This window comes from Manacus candei, unplaced genomic scaffold (assembly GCF_025592945.1).
Source record: "Manacus candei isolate 608988 ecotype Guabito, Panama unplaced genomic scaffold, ASM2559294v1 h1tg000050l, whole genome shotgun sequence".
Taxonomy (NCBI): Eukaryota; Metazoa; Chordata; class Aves; order Passeriformes; family Pipridae; genus Manacus; species Manacus candei.
In genome coordinates this window covers 10,783,802-10,805,691 of record NW_026138098.1, presented here as the reverse complement: position 1 = coordinate 10,805,691, position 21,890 = coordinate 10,783,802, and the positions used below count along the sequence as shown (strand labels likewise).

General features: G+C 42.9%; 1 protein-coding gene across 1 annotated transcript; it reads right to left on the bottom strand.

Annotated features, from left to right (window-relative positions):
• Nucleotides 1-5,758: 5,758 nt before the first annotated feature.
• SMNDC1 (survival motor neuron domain containing 1) lies at nucleotides 5,759-15,805 on the bottom strand. Its single transcript, XM_051800473.1, has 6 exons — nucleotides 15,654-15,805; nucleotides 14,962-15,081; nucleotides 11,568-11,710; nucleotides 9,558-9,719; nucleotides 8,241-8,394; nucleotides 5,759-7,487 (listed from the first exon to the last, which is right to left on the bottom strand). The coding sequence occupies exons 2-6, from the start codon at nucleotides 15,079-15,081 to the stop codon at nucleotides 7,350-7,352; spliced, it is 717 nt and encodes a 238-aa protein (XP_051656433.1). The 5' UTR covers nucleotides 15,654-15,805; the 3' UTR covers nucleotides 5,759-7,349.
• Between the last annotated feature and the right edge of the window lie 6,085 nt (nucleotides 15,806-21,890).

Sequence of the window (21,890 nt, the reverse complement as noted above, 5' to 3'; positions counted from 1 at the left end):
CTGGGTTAACAAATGGATCCCGAGGGCTTTCAAAGAAGAAATGCTGCTTGGATTTATGTTTGGGGTTCATGTAATCTCTGGATGACACAAGATTTGGGACAGTCTGAAGAGTGATGAAAAGTGGGAAACTTTAGCTCTAGCAAGGCTTATTGATTTATTCATTATTATTCTCCTTGGTAGTGTTGCCCACTGGCAGCCCTGGTGCTGAGAAGTTGAATACCAGTGGGATTTATTTATTGACAAACCTTTTTCTGTAGCTGTCCCGGCACCTCCTCCTTCCTGTTACTCCTATTTGTTTTAAATGCCCCTTTGGGAAAGAGGCTGAGAAATACTGAAGTTCAAGGGGTGGAGAATGGGCATGTTCTCCTTGTTGGTATAAAACAGTGACGTGTCTGTGGTTGGAATAAATGTGTTTGAAATGTTTGCTTGAATGCTTCAGGGCCAGCTTGGTATCTCCTACCTTTTCTTATGTCGTGGGCTTAAAAGGGTCTTGATAGCAAGTGCAAATACAGTGGGGAAAATGTCACAGGAGATGAGCTTCCATCACCAGCCAGTGGCAGTGATCCAGGCAGGAGGCTTAAAAATGCTCCGGAGTCATCCCTGATGTGGCAAGTCAAAGTAGTCTTGTGTGCCAGATCTGGTTTAAGAACCCATCACTTTTCAAAGTGCCATCAAAGTTTCTACCACTCACCCTGAAATCTTGGATAACAGAGTATCGAGAAGTGCAGATCCAAACCCTTGAGGGTCTAGTCTGTCTTACCCTTTGGAAGTGAGACGGTCTCTCACATTACTGACCTCGTGAGAGAGATTCAGTAGAGCAAGTCTTTCCCCAGAAAAGTGTTCTCAGCAGCTTACTGCTTTGTCCAAACTCTGTCCTTGAGTTTTTTTCATTCACCCCAAAAGACAGACATTGAAAGCTTGTTGCCATTTGGGTTCCCAACTCTAGTATTGTTTAGTGCAGAGCTCTGTGGGATTTGTGCTGCTTCCGAGGCCTCATTTTACTCCTTTACAAAGAAGTAAGGAGAAGGCAAACCCTTCACTCCCAGTCTTCTGAGTGGCCCTAGGTTCTGCCCACCACATTAACTCTAGTTTCATCCAGAATAACACTCATTCACCCCATCATATTTGGACATGGAATCACATTTTCCTTTTATCTTTGCAAAATTCTGTGAGGGCCTTTTATGGTTTGCTTTGTGGTTGCTGTTGTTTTTCTGATTTAGTTTTGTGTTTGTATGATAACAGAAACCCTAAATCTATTCTTTGTTTAATTTTGCAATAATATGGGGATTTTTCCTGTGAAAAACAGAATTGGGTGCCCTTTCCTGAGGCAACTTCCCCACGCAGCAGGCACACATGCAGGCGCACGCACAGCTCCCTCGCAAGCTCATTCTGTCAAGTCTTCCCTCTGTAAATTAGATCCCCGGTGGGTCCCTTTGCTACAGACAAACCCATTAAAAAGACCATCCAGCATTTTCCTTCTTTTGACACGAGTGTATTACGGAATGTCATCTCGTGTCTGCAGACAAGGTGGAGATGACTATCTGGCTGCATTTGTCACGGTTATCCTGTGGTGAGTTGTCACTTGAAGGTCATTTTAATGTCCATTCCATTAGTGGCATGTCAGTGACGAAGGTGGTCTCAGATCTGGCTGTCTCAAGAAATCTGTAGGTCAATAGAAAGGGGGTTAACTACACAGACTTATCATTTTCCAGGTTTTGTGATTGTGTTTTCCTTTTGTCCGTTTGTTTGCTACCATCTGTTTTTGGCCTGTGAGCTCCAGCCTCCTGCTTTTCTGCTCTTTGTTCTCTTGTGCTTGCTGTTCCCTGTTCGTTGTCTGTGTTGCCCTGTTGAAGTGGCTTCAGTGGAAGTGGGATCTGTTGTGTGTACTAAATGGAGATAGTAGTACTTTTTTTCCCCCCCAGTATCAGAAGCTTTTCTTGTGGCATATTTTCTGACACCAACCATGCATCACTGGAAAGAGAAATTGGGGTGACTTCCTGGAAGAGAATGTTAAAAACCAGGACTTCATTCTGAGGTTAGGGAGGTGATAATAATGAAAAAGCCTGCAATACCAGAATAAAGTCTGATTTTTTTTTTTGCTGGAACTTTGTCCCTTGGACAGATTCTCTGGTGAATGATAAATTCTGTGACCTGATAGTGACTGAAACTCCTCTGCATCAGCAATGCAATCTCTGAATTGTCCTGTGGGACCCTCAGGGAAGAGGAGCATGACCTTCTGCCTCTCTGTTCCCCAGTCTGTACAAAATACCTCGAAAATACTGACGCGCTGTCAAATTTGCTTGAAATGTACCAGCAGATCTGAGTGATGTTTGGGAGGATGAACACGGGAGAGGAGAGCGGTGTTTGCACACAATGTTTTCCTTTGGGGTGGTTTGTTATAGGAAGGCGGGTTACTCAGTTGGGGATCAGCACTGGCCCCTGCTTCTCTGCTTGTTTCCTCCTGCAAACGGGACTGATCCCTTTAGTGGTTAGGCACAGAAAGGAATAGGGAGTCTATGGGTGTTGGTACTATGGCTGTGCTACTAAATGTGTACCATAGAGGGGTTCTTTTTTGGCTCGTTGCTAAAACTAAAGTTGTCTCACAAGGAGAGATGCCTGTGTTGAGGTCCCTTCAAAAATAGCATAGACTGGGAATCGCTGAGCAGCACAGAGGGAGGAGGGATGTGTCTTACAAGGTGTGACGCGAGTAGAATCATGCTGTGCCACTGGCCTGGCTGGTGCAGGTCAAGGGTGTGAAATGCCACATCTAGAAAGATCTTCGACATTAACCATGCTGTAAGAGCTGTGGGTAATAATTTTTTTTTCATCACACTTGGAAAAACCAACCCCTTAGTTTGTACTATCCCAGTGAGGCCCAGAGCAAGCTGGTGGGGTGAGCTGGGTAGTTTGGCCTTTAACAGGTCATTTGTCATCTTGGCTTGCAGTCTGCTGTGCTGCAGACACGTGATGAAGCTTTATTTTAATACAGCAAGGATACAGCTTCAGCAGGGATTAATTTTGATCTTGAGGGATGCTGCAGCAAAGTAAAATAAGCCATGAAGGAATTTAAAGCACTTTATGGTGGTTTTAACATGGTGGTTGCTGGTCAGAATGTCATACTAGTCCCTGACTTGGACTGCCAGTACACTTGCTAGTGCTCAGTTCAGCTAAGGGCAGGAAATTCTTTCCATTTAATCCCCTTTCAAAAACACATCTCAATTAATTGGTTTGGATCTCCTAGAAGGCTTGATGGGGAAATACAAAAGCTCTTTCCTATCCCGGACTGGTGGACAACTGTACAAAATAGCATTCAAGGCCCAGGAAATACCAGGTTCAGCAGGTCAGTCAGACAGGTAAGGTGTAAAATGTAGCATTGCTCATATTCCTCATGGAGAATGTCTCTTGGGGAAGGAACATCACCTTTCAGTCTGAGACCAAGACACTTTCAGTCAGCACCGACTGTGGCAGTCACTGCGAGGTGAGTTCGGGTAGAAAGGTAATTGCTTTCCAAAAGGAAACAATGTGAGTGCTTTTGTGTAGCAGTGTGTTCAGCTCAAGACCAGAGCTTTGAAAGTTGCTGACTCAGGTTGCACATTAACAGGTGCTGGCTCAGATGTTCACCATCATCCCGATGTAAATGTCCCTCCTTATTCTGCCGTCTAAGTGAAGCTTTTCAGAGCACAGATAAAGATTAGACAAATTGCAGTGCAAAGAGCAGCACCAGCTGCCTGGCAGTGATCCTTCTCCTGGGCCTGGCCCAGGAATGCGTTCTATAACCTCACACATCGTGTAACTGTTGCAATGCAGTGGTTGTGATGGTGGTTTCCCAAGACCCTGCCCCAGAGCTGATGCAGGCGAGTGGAAAGTCAAGGGGAAGCAGAGAAGTCTGTATTGGTTTCGCCTTGTGAACATCTCCAGTACTGAATTGCAGTGTTCTCAATTAAAGTGCTCTTCTGAATTTACAAACCTCCGCGACCAAGCATCCACATAAATAAGTGACACAATGCTCACTGGTGTCACGGAAGGCAAAAGATAAGTGGATTGCCATGACCACGAGAATTTCAAGTTGCTATTCTTAAGACTTCTAAATACCAAAACTGACTGGAGCCATCCCAGATTAGTGAATCAGGTTTATACTGGTTTCATTTCCTGGTTTCAATTTGCACAGGATTGAGGGTGTACTAGTTAAACCACTTCCTGTAGGAACTTAGAGAGGAAACATGTAGCCCAGATTGTCATTTTGCACAGTACCCTTATCTGAAAGGCACGATCTGTGTTCTCTGACAAGGATCTTTTCCATGTCTATGGACATGGAAAAGCTTGGGGTTTTGCACTCTTTACACTCGCTTTCCCTCTGTCATTTCAGTGTTTCCAAGTACTGTCTGCTTGCAGTAGGATTTGCTGGCACTGGGGTAGGTACTTCATGTGCAGAGGCCCAGAAATCAACGAAGAGCATGAGTTCTGAAAAGTCAGGCTTCTTACTGAGTAGACCAGTTAATAAAACTGGGAAATAAATTGTAAAAAAACCCAGTCAACCAAAACACTAGAAGCCACACATTCTGGGTCACTTCAGCATTCGTAATATAAGCAACTCTGTGTTTTGGCAATTACCAGCATTGCTTAATTCAATTTTTTCTACATGAATTTCTCAAGCCACTTTACTAAAACTGTTCCAAAGCCAGACTTCACATGAACTGGCCCCATCCTACAGATGAGGCAAGAGCATCAAAAAACCTGAAGTGGTATAAGGAACGGTTGTGTGACCAATACAGCAGTTTTGGTGGGGCTTTTTTGTTTGTACGAGTTGTTTTCAAGCTGTTCTCTCTTCATCTAGACCACAGCAGCCACAGTGGTGGTCTCCCTGTGTCCCTTATTCCAGGTAAGGTGGTCCAGTAAAAAGTATCAAAACCTTTCTTTGCAGTGCCCAACAGAAGGGTTACAGCAAAGTTCAGGAGGCAAGGCAGTTTGTAAGAGAGGTGACAGTTACTCAAAGTAAAGTAAAGGTAGAAGTTGCACTAAATTTTTTGAAAGGTTCAGTTAAAACGAAGTCCATGAGAGCAGCTAGGCCTAACTAAGGCTGGACTGTTCTTTACCATAGGGAGGTTCACACGCCTATTGCATTCTGTTGACTCACTGTATTTCTCTTCAGGACTAGTGAGGAAATAAATAGTCCTGGGATGGTCTATTTATTGTATCTATTACATTAGAAGATAAGCAGATGTAGTACATGTCAGGTATGGATTAAGCCTGTTTTTCCAAAGACAACTTTATATTAAAAGAACAGGTGGAGTTAAGGCTCAAGATTGCTTCCTGAAAGCTCCAGTTCTACCTACTTTGGTACGTTTCAGTTCTAACTCCAAGATGCTCCTGTTGGACAAGTGAAAGGGATGCTGTATCACAGCTATCTGTGAAAGACAACAGGTGACCTTCCTCAACAGTGAGCTGTCAGTGTGGCACAACTGTCACCTATTTAATGCCACTGCTGGGACATGCCTCTGTAGCTGCAGCACAAACTCCATTTATAAAAAGCAGAAGTAAGGTTATTTCACTCTTCAGAGGTTTTCTATGCAAAAGAAAATTTAACGCCCCTGCTACCAGTGAAGATGAGGAATTAAGCAATATCTGCTTAATCTTGCAGTGAGTGTGCAGTACTTGTGACCCACTTCTGAGTATTACGTTCTGTCCAGCAGATTCTACCCCATCCTGATGATTTGTTGTCATCATCCCCCCCATGTATACTTCCACTACATCAAATATATCCAGCAGATTTTAAACACTTTATTTAATAAAAGTTAAACATACAAAACTGAAATTAACACACTTTGTATTCATAAAAATCACCCTCTCCCATTATAGGGAGAGCCTTTTTCTATGTATGGATTCTAAACTACCAGTTGTAGAGTTTAGCTTGAGTTGTGACTCAGGTAACTGATGGACATTTCCACCAATCAGTGCATCAACAATTGCTGACGTGACCTGATCTAGTTAACAAATTACAAAATGAGCTACATTAACATAATATACAGGGAAATAATGGTCCGAATCAATGGACAAGACACACCTTGTATTTAATGGGGGAAATAGCTGATGTACTCTTGTCCATTAACTCAGCCCTAGATTTTACAAAAATAATATCTACATTGTATACAGGGCTACCCATTAAGTTCTTTAAACACATTACGGGTTCAGAGGTGGCACCACTACCGTAAGTGCAAGACAAGTAACAGAGGAAAGCAAATCACAGAGAGAATACAAGAAAAGAGCTTTTACACGTGGATTCCTGGATAAGATTGAAGGGGCTCAGCAGCACTGTAATACAGCTGAAGTTACAATGGACACTAGGGCCAGTCAGTTATTTAAGGACAGAAACTCCAGACTAACCTTTACTCACTCACAACTAATTAAGTGGGATCTAGGCATTCCTATCTGCTGTGCCACAGGTCTCCTCGACTGCACAGAAGAGGCCCAGGCACAGGCTGTCACTGTTACATCCCAGGTCTGTGACTGTACCATCAAACCTACAAGATCTACAGGAGGGGAGAGGACAGCTCCTTTCCAAGCACAGCTGGTTCCACTCTCCAACTCCGATCCTTGGAGAGGGGGAGGATTCTTAAGTACAGTTCCTTGTCCTATGGTTTTCTGGTTACATTTCACTAACTTCCTATTAAAATTTGATGAGTATTTAAAAAATTAACAAAGAAAACCCCAACCAAGAAGAAACAGCATCTCCTCTGCTTTACTGCAAGCACAGGAAATTCAGACTGGAATTAAATTAAATTGTTTCTAGCACGTAAGTCATCATTAGTAATAAAGATCCTATGAGCCCTGTTCTGCCCTCATTTACAGCGGTACAAATCGATCTTCAGTGGATTTGTAAGGGAGGTATTTGAACTTCCTTAGCAATTCCATGTGACATGCAAGCTCTCTCCCAGAGCTGCAGCAGCTCTGTAATGCTGAGCGTGTCACAGACAGCACCATGACTACAGAGACCAGGGAGGCTGTTAAGGTGCCATTGTTATACCACCACTTTTCTTAAAGGGGAAAAAAAAAAAATCCTTCACTACTGGTATGAATGAACGATTCCAGAGATCAAAGCTGCAGACAAATACTGCTTTGAGAGTAACAGGCAAGAGCAGTTAATGAAAGTGTTTACCTGCTACAAAAGGTTTAATGGTTGGGGGGGTCAAATCAATAGCTGGAGATTTAAGGCTCATAAGCTGAAGCCAAAGTGATGGTGACAGAAATGACTACTCACTATGTGCCAACAAATAATTTACTTTTAGAAAAATATAATGATAAAAAGATAAGTGTAAAGCCCTGCAGAGATGAAGTTCCACCTTTTTCACCTGTTACTGAGGCATCAAATGCCTGACATTATATTTAGAGGTATCTTGATACTGTGTCATGGGTTTGTCTGCAATTCCACATGTTCCAACTCCAACTTTGCCAGTTACACTCTCAGGGGAAGCAAAAATACTCCTCTTTACCTGCAAATAAAACAGAAAACACCATTTTTGAATAACAACTAGGTGGATTTTACAAGAAACAGGCAATCATTACCACTGGAAGTGCTTCTACATTCTCAAGCTCCTCCCCTACAGACAGGCACAGTTTCTAAAGGCTGGCTCATCCCTGACACACCAGCACGTGAGGCAACAGAGCTGGGAATCTCCTGGCACCTAAGTACTGGATGTGATTGCAGTACTCAGGACCTTGGGCCAATAAATAAAATTAATAAAACTGACGTCTCATAGGGTGATTTCTATTAATGGTTGATAAAGAAGACTGAAGTTTTACCACTGTGTCTGGCAGCTCTTGGTCAAGCCGTGAGAGAAATAGAATAAGACCTGAAAATGTCCTCACTGCCTTTTCTGCACCTGCTGTACCAGGGCAGTTCCTTAGCACTGTGTCTGCTGGGTCAAACAGAGCTTGAAGCCAGGCTTGGAGGTGAAGGAGGGCCCTCAGGTTCTAAGCTCCAACAAACACCACCTGGCAGCTGACAGTGAGCCCAGCTCTCCCAGTTAAGTGCAAGCTCAGTCTCTTAGGCACAGCACTCCTCCAAAATCATCCAGTAAAAAGCCAGGCCTTTTAAGTGTACAAAATACCAAACTGCACACCTCAGAATCCCAATGACAAACCCCACTTTACATCCCTTTATAAACCATTTCCTCCTTTCTCCCAAAGTACTGCACAGAAGTCTATGCCCTGTTTTTATTCACATACCAACAAAGCAAACCAACCTGGCCTTTTTTGTTTTTAGAATAGGCTCTGTTGTTAAACTGTTGCCACTTGACTTTCTGGTCCTCCCGTTCCTGTTCAAGTTCTTTAATTCTCTGAGCTTTTTTCAAAGCTTTCTTCTTTTTATACTCTCGTTGCTGGGCTATCATCTCTTTTCTGGAGAAAAGGAAAAAAAAAAGCAAACCCACATTTCAAGTGTGTTCCTTTTCCTGTAATAAACTAAACCCCCTGTAAAATAGACATACACAATAGTTTTTCAGAAGTAAATGACATAAAACAAAGGTTGTAAATATTCTCCACTTCTGGAAGAAAAAAAAAAAAAAAACAAAACCAAAAACCCAAACCAAATCTTCCCATGGATAAGCATTACTTTGCTTATTTATATATTTGGCATAAGAACCACCACCACCACCTGATAAGCCCATGTCAAATGCAGCAGCCAATAGGATCGGGTGCAATTGATTTCTGAAACTGAAAAGGGACCTGTCAGCACTCCTTCATTTCAGAAGAATTTTGGGTTTGGAAAAATTAAATAGCCCACTGGAGTGGAAAGCCCAAAATTTTCTGGAGATCTGCAAGACTCCCCTGCTACTAAGTATTGGATGGGGATGGAAGGGAAAGAACAAAGATTAGGTTACTTCGGTGAAGATAAGGAAGTTTAAGGAGTCAGTCTGTGCCATAATGCAGTGTCCCTCTGAACAACCATTTAGGGAAGGGATCATTGGCTATAACAAACTCTGAAATCGTACCATCTTTTCTTGTCCAACATAAAAATACTAAAAAATGTTTTCAGCCCTTAAAATTACCTTTCTGTGTAAAACACAGCAGGATACCAAGTAACATCCCCAGTGATGGGGAGAACACAGCTATCCTAACACAGGGATGGGGCAGAAGTCCTTCCTACTGCTAAGCTTATTTGTTAGTCAAACCATAGCTCTGGGAACAGCCTGCACTGGATCTGGGCTGAAATTCTCCATTTTCAATTAAAAAGTACTAACTTTTTTTTTTTTAAATCTACAACTCACATACCTGGTAACTTCAGATATCATTATCTGAGTACAAACAAAGTCTGTCATGTTACCTTGCCAGGACAGATAACACCTGATACCAGCCACATTAACCTACCAAACATTATATTCTAGATTGATTTAAGCTCCTTTTTCAAGCAAAAGGTATTCAAGAGATGTAAATTAAAAAAGAAAAAAAAAAACACTTCTATTTCATTAACCAATTTTTATAGCTGAGAAGGAAAAATACCCAAAACCCAACAAAAATGACGCAAAAAGCAACATTCAGACTTCTATTTGTGTATTACTTACTTGGACATGGGTTTGTTGCCACTGTCCTCTTTTGCTTTTCTTCCCTCTTCCACAGGCTTGAGGTTGAACAGAGGTGTAACTTCAGCATTGCCATATCCAGCAAATGTGACTGCAGCTGTTCCATTCTCCTCATCTATTTCTTCAATCTCAGCTTCATAACACCTGTAAAGATATCATGGCTGTAAGCATGTGAGTAAAGCTTTAATACTCAGCCCTTCAACACCTACACTGTCAGCCAGCTAATGCCCCTAAACTGAAAAACTTGCAGATATCAGCCTTGATTTTCAGGGACACTACACAAATCAAACCAAGAGTTGTTTCCTTAAGGACAAAGGGGCAGAAGAGCAAAGACTGGAATCTGCTGTATTTGACCTTTAGCTTTAAGGAGCAATGGCCTCACTCTTATCAAGACCAATGATTAATGCTGGGGCCAATCTAATCAGATATCCTGACTTGGTTTTAGTTCTGGCAGGTCATGGGATAGGAAAAAAAAAAAAAAAAGAAGTGCATTCACAGAACACAGTTTTCATGGAATTCACTGAGGAGTTTTAGAAGATGTCAGCTCACAAGTGCAAAGCTTTGGTTCCATTTTTCTCCATATGAAAAAGAATTAAGGAAAACTGAAGCTTTAAAAACATTCAACACTTCAAACCCCAAACTTTTTCTTATTGATTTAAAATAGCAATTCTGAAATTTTTACAGAAATTAGTCCATTTCATATTTGTGTATGAAAGATTTTGCTCAAACTGACCTCAAAATGGGAAAAGATGAAAAAAAAGTGACATTTGCAAAAATATATGTCTAAATTTAGAGGAAAAAGGATGCATCAAGAGCAAACAGAGGAATAAAATGAAATATTTTATAAACATGATTCCAATTAACATTTACTAATTTCTTGGGCATTTTCAGTGGGACAATGTCTTGAGTTGAGCCAGGTGAAAATACATGAAAACCCAAAGTCTGGTTAGCTCTTCATGAAACACTGCTCCCTTAAGAAATGCTGCAACAGAAGCAGCACTTTTTTAAAAAGGCAATACAATTAAGTCCAATAAGATTCACTTCAGTGGACACTGGCACATTCTTCCCCAACCTCTGATTGTCTAACCTCTGATTGATGAGAGCAAGAAGAATAACCCAATGGTGACCTAAGACTACAAGATTCAATTTTTAAGTCCTAACACAAAAACATTTTACTCAATAATCTGTGACAGAAGAACTGTTCACTTTTAGGTTAGTTTCCTACCAAAGATTTCAACAGCTATACCAAAATGTCTCTGTGGTTACTACATTGTTAATAGAACCACATTTGCTGAACAATAGAGCTTCTCTCTAAGTGGTAATGATTGGAATGTTGCTCCTGCATAAATAGTAATTTAAAAAAAGCTGCAACAGTTACACATTTTGCAGTATGGAAAGTAATTTCAGACTGTTTATTTCAAAAATTATGGAGTCAGAATGGTCTGCTTGGGTTCCCAGAACTTCACAGGCTAATATAACGGGAGACCAAATCCAAAAGGTTGATTAATGCTACAGTTACATTAGATAGCTAGTAATTTCATAATCAAACCCAGCATTTACAATTAAAAATTCATTTCCAGTTAGAGGCACAAACTGAGATATAGCAAGGATTTTTCTTCATAGCCATCAGTGACATACACGTGAATGCAATGATCAATTATGAACTATATATCCCGAAACATTTACAAAAGATTGCCCTGACAGATAAATTCATTAAATTTGTCATTTATTACATTAGCAAATGGTAATTTACCAAAGCTACCCTACTTTTATAAGGTTAGTGACAAACAGAGCATTTCTAGATGCATTCACCACATCTCTTTGCTATCTATCTAAAACACTGACCTTTAATAAAGACAGTACAAGAATATCTAATGCCATATTTATTTCTTTCTTTTTGCTTTTAGTCACCCTAGGGTCAGTTCAAACTGAATGAAAATCTCTTACCATTGAACTATTTCATGTAACTGTTAGAGAAGTTTCTACACTTACTGTCCATCCTCACTCCATATGGCCATACACCTGTCCCCAACCTTCCATGAGTGGCTGGGCAGGGCAGAAGCAGAACTGTCAGAACTTGCAAGAGTTTCCGAAGGTTGTGTTGAAAGGAGATCTTTGGTTAACTCTATGACTTCCTAGAAAAGACAAAAAAAAACCCACAAAGAATAATTTTTCCAACTCCTTTTACCACACTTATTTTTACCCCAAGCTTACTGGTTTAGGATTGGGATTTTTTTACGTTACTGTACTAAATTCATAGCTTATGTAAAGTGGACTAGTTTTGTTTATTAATAGTTTAATTAAAATCATTCATTGCAAGTGTAGATAAAAAGATTATGGCCCTCACTGTATTGCAGTAAAGCTGCCTAGGCCCTCCTCAAATTTTCAAAAGGTAGCCTATTATTTTTATAGCATTTCTTTCCTTGGCTGAACTGCAGCACCAGGAGCCAGGGTGGCAGAGCACCTTCCAAGACTGCCACACTGTAAAGCCTCTCATTCAGAGAAAGCATTCAAATTACTCATTCAAAGGCAGGAGCATTCAAAAGCCCCTCCCAACTTCCTGCCAATATTACATTCAGGAGCAAGTAATCACGACCTCTCTCACTACTGTTAAAAGTCAAAGGAGCCGGCATCTAAAAGGCCATTTAAACTTCAAGTGTAATGCAAAGAAACTCTGCAGGCCTTAAATAAGAAAACTTTAGTTCTTTGAGTACCTCAGCATGAACCATTGCCACTCTCCTAACAAACAATAAATATTTTAATCAGGGGAGGGTTACAAATAAACAGTGCTCAAACTGAAAGCCTGAACTTTCCTCTTAGTTCAGCTATGCGGTACAAAGACTAGCTAAGGAAAATGCAGTAAAGCTGTTTTTCATTCCTTCAGAACCTAAAGAATTGTAAGCACATCCCAAATAAGTTAATACAATACAAACTTACATGCATTTTTATCTGATAAACCATACAAGTAGCATGAATGGTCTATCAGTTTGTTTCTGTGGCAGCTGTTAATGTCCTGATTTCCAACAACTTTCTAACAAAAATTTTGCTCTTTGCTTTAGAGGAGCTGCTAATTCATAACTGCACCAGTGAGCACAATCAGTAGCAACTGAGAGCACAGAATCACACCATTACTTCTACTACCATGGTCTCAATTTTCCATAACACTGCAGCTGAAGAGCAATAGATTTTGATTACCAAGTTACCCAATTTGAGAACATAAAGCATTAGAGTAATTTTTCTTCCCAGGTGCAAATTCCCAAACTATCCTCAACATGACAGCTGTATTCTGCAAATCCAAGAGGTACTATGCTTTGAGACAGGAATCTATCTCAGCAGGTCAAATACATCACATCAGGCACAAGCTACACCTGAAAGCTACTTCAACTACCATTTAACACCAAACTGTTGACTTATTCTTGCCACACTCAGAGATGGCTTACTGCAGAACTTGGATATGAATAGTTTCAGACAAGTCTACCAAGGATCCTTTGAATTCAGTAAAGTCACTTGCACACCAGCCTATAAAATACCAAACTTTAGGTAAAAATCTTCATCCCATACCCACGTATCATAATGCTCAGCTCACAAGACACAGACTAATTTTATTGCAAGCCAGGAGACATTTCATTCCAAGAAAATTTCTGAGCAGGACTTGGACTACCACAGCAGCTCAGTACAGCCAAACGGGTTGAACAACCTGCCTTGGTGCCACTACCCCGTGACATGAAGGTCTGACCCACAGAAAACACCAGGTACAGTCTGCCAAGATTCTTCCTGACCAACTGGTCTTTACAAAGCCAGAGAAAGCTCTACACTCCAGCACACAACACCCACAGATCTCATCTTCAGTTACAGAAGAAGACAGCTGCCATCAACCCTACTTGATACAAAAGGTAAGTTTGGTTCTTGGGTGCATAGACAGTGTCCTAGAAACACTTCAACAAAACAAAAAGTGAAAACCTAGGTACTTATAACAACTTCTTCTAATATTTAATCTTGTTACTCAATAATAAGCTAAGTATACAAGATGCATTACTATTTGTAATGGAAAAAAGTTTCAATTACATAGTAACCATCTTTTCAAACAGACAAAAAGCTGTTTAGTTGGGACACTGAAGCACTGAATCATTCTTACAATTGTTTGTTTAGTTGGCACATATCAAGTCTGCAAAACATTATGTCATTTTCAAGGTGGAACATATGGATAGCAAACCTTTTGGGGACGAAAGTGTAAAGATCTTCCCCATTCTGTGCAGAAAGCTTTTATTAAAAAGTTTGCAAGTTGTCCTTTCACATCAATGATCTCTGCATATCAAAGCCGAGGTCGTGTTGGTATCGGAAATATCATCCCATATGGGTTTTGCTGTGCATTTTAAAAATATAAAAATATACACATGCTTTTAACAGTGTACAACAGAGCACATTCAGATGATCTATCAAGTGCCTTGTGAGCACAAAGCCTTTGCAATTTAAAAGGATTTCTAAAGATCACTGATTTGAGGCACTACTTGTGTTTTTGGCTGAAGCACCGTTTTTACTGCTTTATTTCCATACAGAGCAGTGGTCACTGGATCTTGCGCTGAGTAGTTTTATATATTTTTACACCTAATGGCTAAAGCAATCCACAACAGAAATGAAGCAGCATCTTGCACTCTCATGACGAATTTTAACAGCACTGCTAGGATTCTTCATATGTCAATGTGTCTTTATATGCACAAGCATCTAAAAGACCACGTGAAATTAGGCTGGTGGCCTTCCTGTCACCAAACAATACCCCAAGGTCCTGAAATGGTTTTTAGCTGTTAAGAACATGCTATGGTCTCATGGCAAATGACAAACACAACTCTTTTCCTTCCTAATATAAAAACCTTTACACAATCGAGGCTCAGATGCACAGGAAATACAGAACTACTCTCCAAAGCTTTTAACGTTGCAAATGCATTTAACGAGTAAGCAGGTTCTGGATCAGGTTTTTTCAGAAGTCAAAAATAAACAGAAAGGCATCATGTGAAGCCCAACCATCAGCCTTCAGCATTAGCAAAAGCAACAAAAAATAATGACTTTGACAAATGCTTCAGGAAAAAAAAATTTAAAACCAAGACACAATAAAGACAGCACTGGCATATCTTTCACCACTCTGGCTAAAGTTTTTAGTAGAAGGGTTTGCTGTACAAATGAGTACATTTTTTTTACTCATCCAAAAGGACAAGTTTAAAATAGGCCACGCTTTAGGGTTTTTCAAACCAACCTACCATTACTGTATCAAATTATGTGAAGAGAAAGTAACAAACCCATCGAGTATATATTTTTGTAACAGTACAAATACTTAGGAAAGATGAAACAACTGCTAAAGACCCTCAAATTTCACCTACCCTCGGGTTCTCACCTGTAAGTCCTTCTTCAGTTTCAGCAAATCCTCATTGTCGGCATTCCCAGATAAGGCAGCCTCGACTTGCTGGAGCTGAGCTTTGTAGCTGGCCAACTGCTTGGCAAGGTCTTCCGACATCTGCAAGGAACACACAAACACACACAAATACACACAAAAACCCCTCATCAGAACAATATCCGTACTGCTTTTTAGACACGGCGTGTGCGGTGAGCGAGGCGAAAACAACAAACACCGTGAAAAGGTGCTACTAAAATATTAAACAATAAAATAAACGGCTGTTCCTGAGCGACTTCTGATAAAGCCAAAGCTCCAACACGTGCGTGTGCGGGGCACACGCGAAGGTTACAGCGGGTGAGCTGCGGGGGCTTCACCAAACCTCAACCCCCCGGGCCCTTGGAACACGAATGCGGGTCTCCGGCAAAGCCCCGCGCATGGCCCGTGTCCCCTCGGCTGCCGCACGCCGAGGGCTTCAGCATCGAGACCCTCTGCGGCAGCAGGGACCGGCCCCTCCCGGCCCCTCGCGGGACGGAGCGGCCGCTCGGGGCGGGAGCGGAGCCGGGCCTAGGGAGGCCCCGCGCCGGCGGGCAGGCCCAGGACAGGCGCAGGCCGGGCCCGGCCGGGCCCAGTCTCGCTCCGAGCGGGCAGGGCCGCGCTGGGCGGTGCCGGCGGTCTCAGCCGGGCGGTCTCACCTCGGCGGTGCGAGGGTTCCCCGGGCCGGGGGCGCCGCTCCGGGTCCCGTCGGGCCGCGGCCGCTTCGCTGCGGCTCCTTCCGCCGGGGCCGGGGGGGGGCGGGGCCTCGCGCCGGCGCGCGCCGGCGCTCGCGAGAGCGGCCCCGCAGGTCACGTGGGGCCGCCGGCCACGCCAGAGCGTCACGCGGCGCGCGGGGTCACGCGGCGAGGCAGCTCCGCCCACCACCGCGCGACGGGGGGGGGGGGCCGCGCCTGAGGGGGCGGGGCTGGGAGCGGGGTCGGGATCGGAGGTGGAGCCACAGGGATACTCGGCCCGGCCAGACCCCTGTGAGGACCGGGCGGTGGCGGCGGCAGCGGTAGGAGCTCCTGGTCCTCCTCAGGCAAATGGCGCCACTGCGGCTCCGCGGGACGGGGTCAGAGCTGCACTGAGGCGGCTGTGCCCTGGCAGGACTGACGGCAGCAGCGTCACGGAATCACGGAATCGGGTTGGAAAAGACTTCTGAGGTTATCGAGTCCAGTCTGTGGCCGAATACCACCTTGGCACCAAGTGCCACGTCCAGTCTTTCCTAAACACCTCCAGGGACGGTGACTCCACCGCCTCCCTGGGCAGCCCATTCCAATGCCCAATCACCCTTTCTGTGAAGAAATTCCTCGTAATGTCCAACCTAGACCTCCCCTGGCACAGCTTGAAACTTCTCTAGGGCAAGGCACGGTTCTCTTCAAGTGTCCAAGGCCGGGCTGGTCGGGGCTCTGACCAACCTGGTCTAATGGCAGGTGTGTCTGTCCATGGCAGGGAGTTGGAATGAGAAGATTTTTAAAGTTCCCATCCAAACTGTTCCATGACTCTTTGCTCACAGAGGAATCATGTTAGATTTGTTCTCTCTGAGCACATGCTGCTGGAGGGGACCGTGGGTCCCTGAGCCTGCCTGCACCCCATGGGTTCACTTGCTCACATCTTCATTTGTGTCAGTATCAAACACAGCAACATTCTCTGTCTGCTTACACGATAGTTAGAACCATGCAAAGCTTCATACAAAACCGTTTAGGAGAGAGAAAGTCTCGGTATTTGGTCCTACAACAGGAGAGGAAAGGGGGAAGAACAGGGGAGGAAAAGCTCAGTGGCTTCTTCAAGCCTGTCACAGGAAGAAAAGTATATTTCTGGTGGAAATCCAGTAATCGACTTGTCTGTGAGCCCATGAGCCAGAGAAATTAGGCAGGTACCCAGAAAGTGTCTTAGTATTATTAGCAAGAGGATCTGTGTCTCCTGCAGACATCCCATCTCTCATGGTCACAGTGCTGCACAGGAAGGTGACTACACTTGGACTCATTGGGTTTGTTTACATACTAAGGGGGAAATACATCTACTGTGTCCTCAGAGGATATCCTGACCTGGAATAAAACACACTTCTGTATCTTGGTATATCATTTGGTAATTAAAATACAGAAATTACTGAACACTGTTCAGAGCCTGATTGATGAGATCATGTGTAACAATGAAAATAGCAACAACATCTTTTTAGTATTTTCATTAGTATATCATAATAAACTAGAAATAGGTAAGAAAACATTTTCTGATAAGACTTTGTGGACAGATCAGCGACTGTAGAAATACATACAAATTTATCGATACAGAGCAATCCTAATGACTTTGTGAGCTTACCTGTGAGTTAGTAGAGCCAATTTCAACTTCACATTTCAGAACATGAAATCCAGGCTATATCTGCAGGATTGAAGTGACAGAGAGGGACTGAGGAGGCATGTAATGTCCAGGTATCTCCAAAGGGAGATACTTACCTGGAGCAAAAGGGAGAACACTTCTGTGGTTGTACCAACAGGAGCATAATGCAATATTTTACTTCAATAAAAGCTTTGGCGATAGTTAATATTGAAACAATATATGTGGGTCTGGAGTCTGGAGTTTTCATGGGGTCTGGAGACTTCTAAAAAAAGCCACCAACATTATTTGATGGTTGGAGAGAACGTTCTTCACTTAATAGCTGAGATGCTCAATCTGTTTAGCTCATAAAGGAAGACCAGGAGCTGATTTGACTTCATCATATATCTAATTGGAAAGAAAAACAGTATGAAGTACTCGGAAAAAATAAAAAATATTGCAACATCCAGTTGACTAAAAGCTGCAGATATAATTGCCTTTAAGACTTTTTTAAATTATTCTCTTGGTTTCTACAGCTCAGGATAGTGTCTCTTTGGACACTGTTTCAACACATGGTGTTATTCAAATTCATGCTGTAATGCAAACTCATGCTGCTATGTATAAGAAGACAAGCCAGATCCTGAAACCACTGATCTTTAACTCTTATAAACTGAAAATTCTCATTAGTTGCATCCTTAAAACTGGATTTATCTTCACCCAAACGTAGAGGGGTTTTTTTCTAGGTTTGACTAGACAAGTTCTTCTATACTATATTGAGGGAAAACAGTGTAGTCAGGATGTCTTCCTGCTATCTTACAGATTAGACTTTCTAAAAAATAAGTTTTACAGTTCATTAAATGGATGGTGCTTGGAGGGATACATTCATAGTAGCACATTGGCACTATTTAAAACAATTCATGTCCAGTTGTTGTCAAGATTTTGTTCTTTTTGTTATGTGATCAAAACAAGTCCAGGTATGTTTGTGTCGTATCTGAATGTTTCTAACTGCATCCAGTACTTTCATCTTATCCAGGAGCAGCAGAGTAGCCACCAGAACTGCATCTCTTCAAAAATCATTACTTTTTATGAGATGTTTATACATTGTAGTGTAGTATTACAGAGTATTCATTGAGTTGAGCCACATTATTTACAGGCTATAAAGTCATAATGCAGTAATATAATTATTAAAAGTGATTGATACCATGTTACTGGAATGTTTATCTCACATTTTGTCATACATGATACAGAGACCTTTGGTGTAGTTTATTGCCAAATGAAGGCATGTCAATTTAAGACAGTAATTCATCACAAATGCTGCAGAATTTGTTTCCCTAATTTAGCAACAGAAAGAAAAGGCAACTGAATTGGCTTTTACCATTAACATTGAGGCTTTCAGCTGTGATTCCTAGTGGGAAGCTGTCTGGTTGACGTCACTGTACTTGCGGAACAACCGGAGGAACTGGTGTAACCGGAGAATTTCTGGCTGTGCTGGTGCTGTAGGGTAGCAGATAGCGTGATCTGCGATAGTAGTGAATGGACAGCTGGTTGGGAAGGGGAGGTTTCCAGTAACTGGGATAGCTGGGCAAGCCTTGGCTTTCAGGAAGGGGTTGCCTGGGTTTAAGGTAAACTTCCACAGTTGGATGAGACCCTGGCGTATCCTGCAGCCGCGCTTGGCTTGACCAGGAGGTGGCAGCGGTGCTGCACAAGACATCTGCATCGCCGCCGTGTTTAACTCGCGGCTCGGGACACTGAACTCTACTGTAGGTCCACAATTATGTCTCTTTTTTTACAGTCTGCTGCGTCATTTTTATAGCTAGAGCTAATGGAAACATTTATAGGAGGTTATTCTTGAAGATAGCTGGGACTACACAGTCTTTTGAAACAAGTATGTGCTATGGTGAATAAATACACTTAAACCTGCAATATTCTGCATTCCTTAATGTCAAATCCTGAAGCAGCTCAGGGTCAGAGATTGGAGTGCTCAGCAGCAATGAACGCTGTGAAGACGTTATTATATCCAAATGGGTTTTAAAGTCCTGCTTTTCAACCTTGTATTTATGGATTGTTGTGCTCAGCACAGGGACCTAGTAACTAGGAAAAAAATGGGCTTCTGCAAACAAACCAGTCTGTCCTCAGGACAGAAATTGCAATCCAAGTCTAGTCCAGAAAGGAGACACTGGATCTTTCTAGGCATTTCTGGTAGGCTGCCTGCCCAGCAGGCACTGCCCTGTCAGTGGGGCAGTATCTCAGGCTTGATAGATATTGGTGTATTAATTTGCATCAAGCCATCAAGAAAACAGTGCATTAATATTTCAGTTTTTAGGGTTGTTTTCCTGAAAATATGGTGGGGGTTTTTTTTGTTCAGTTGTCCTGTGCCTCTAAGCAAAATTTGCTTTATTTTAATTAGTCTTTCTTTTTTACCATTTGTCATTATAAGCAGAGCAGTCAACTTTGTCCATAGGTTACATAGATACTCCACTTGTTACACAGATACTGGAATTGTGCAGTATTTCCCATTATGAGGCATTGTGTTACTGTTGTCCCTGCAAAATTTATTTCTATAGGCTGACCTTTTTTTTTTTCTGCACTGGCTGTTTGGCTTCAGCTGAATTTAGGAAAACTTCAGCAGTTTGGCACTTATAAAATCAAGTTATAGAAAGAAATGTTGCTTGGCAAGGCCCTTGATGAAAGTATACAGCTATGCTGTTGAGAGTTTCAAGTGCCATTTGTTTTAAAGCACGGGCTCAAAACTTCTTAGGGAAGTTCTGCGTGTTTCAAGACTTCACTTTTTGCTGTTCTACTCTCCTGAAGTTGGGCCTAATTGTAAGGTTTTGCAATACCTGCTTACACAGAAGTTTCTGTGAAAGTGAAGTCAGTTAGGTGAGCATGTGTGCGTTCCTGAACATAATTTGACCCTCTACAGCCCTGGAATTCATCACAGATTGTGGTGCTGAGCAAAGAAAGCAACAGCTCAAACATCTTCTGTGCTCGGAGTGACTGCAGGAATTACGGCCCGTTGGTGAAAAAGGCATGGTGACTAAAACTGAGGAGGAAAAGTGAATCAGGACTGATGAGGAATAAGAGCCAGGGTGGGGCAGCATGGGGATAAGGAGAAAATGTCAGGAATAGGAAGAATGGACTGAAAGCCTGTGTCCTTTAGGACGTCATCAGAAGCGTCTGAGACTCTCGGATTTCCATTCCCCTACAACTGACAGCTTGTGAGAATGCCAGTTTTTGTGAGAAATGACAACCTGCCAGTGTGATCCTTTACTGGCACAAGCAGCAGGTCCGTGTGATGGGTCTTGATCAGACCTACACAACACACAGCCTGTCAGATGGTGTTTTCAGCTTAACGTGAGCCTCTGGTTGGGAGCAATGTTCCAAGCCAAGGTGCGACTTCTTCCTCCAAGGTGTTCTGCCATTGGCATCAGGGAGCGTGTCAGCACTGGGGCCTGGGGACTGCACAAGAAGGCAGCTGGAGATGCTGGTCCTTCTTGGGGTGCCAGGAATTGTGCTGCTGAGACTTCTTATGTCCAGAAGGGATCTGAATGACAGGAAAGCTGAGAAGATGAGGGAAGTTTGGAAAGTAGGGAGCAAGGGCCATTGCAGTGGGTGAGGAGCCTGGGAGGATTAGGAGAGGAGCTGAAGCAGCAAGCCAGCAGTGTGGGAAGCAGGGACCTGAGGTTAATATGGGAACAGTGTGGGGGTATTTTGTGTTTGTGTATGGGAAGGAACATGGGAAGTAAGGAAAAAGGCTGTGATGGATAGTGGGGTTGCTGTGGGGCTGAGGAGACCTAAGTCCTGTGTAGTGATAGACAAAAGGAAAAGTATGGTATGAGCATGGAGAGGGAAGCTCAGAATGAGCACACGAAAGGAGAAGGAAGGGGATATTAGGTGCAGGCAGCAGTGATGACTGTGTATGTTTTCCCCAGTACAGGGTTTCTGCCAGCCCTGTGCCACACACTGGCTGGGGTTGTGGCAGCTGCTCAGCCACCCACAAGGAGCTGGGTGGCCACTCTATGCTGTGGAGCTGCTCTGCTGTGTCCCACAGCTGCAGCTCAGTGCTGGCAGTCAGTCTTTGGTGGTCCACCCCCACGGGAGCTGCACACTCTGGTCTAAGCACTGTTCATAACGGGGGATTTACAGTAACCAAGGATGGGTAGCTAAAAATAGGCTGTTGTTTGTGGGTCCCGTGTCGCTGTTTGCTGAATTTTAAGGGAAAGTGAGCTGAAAGGAGAAGAGAGCTTTGCAAGAGGGGTACTGAATAGCCCTGTAAAGATCTGGGTTTATTTTTCTGTGTAGAAGCATCTACACACTACTACACTAGTGTGAGTGATGTAGATTGTGTATGGAAAAAAAGAAAGCTCAGAGTGTAAACTCAGAGCTAATTGCCCCATGGGACTTGTAGCTGAAAACTGACCACAAAAAGCTCTGATTCAGCTGGAGGTAATTTTGCAGCCACAGGGGCATGGTTAGATTGCCTTTAGGAACTGTCATACATTCCTAGGTTTTGAAAGTTCGGGGCATCTTGGCTTGAGACAGCTACCACTCCTCACCAGTGTTACTTAGGCCATATGAGTAAT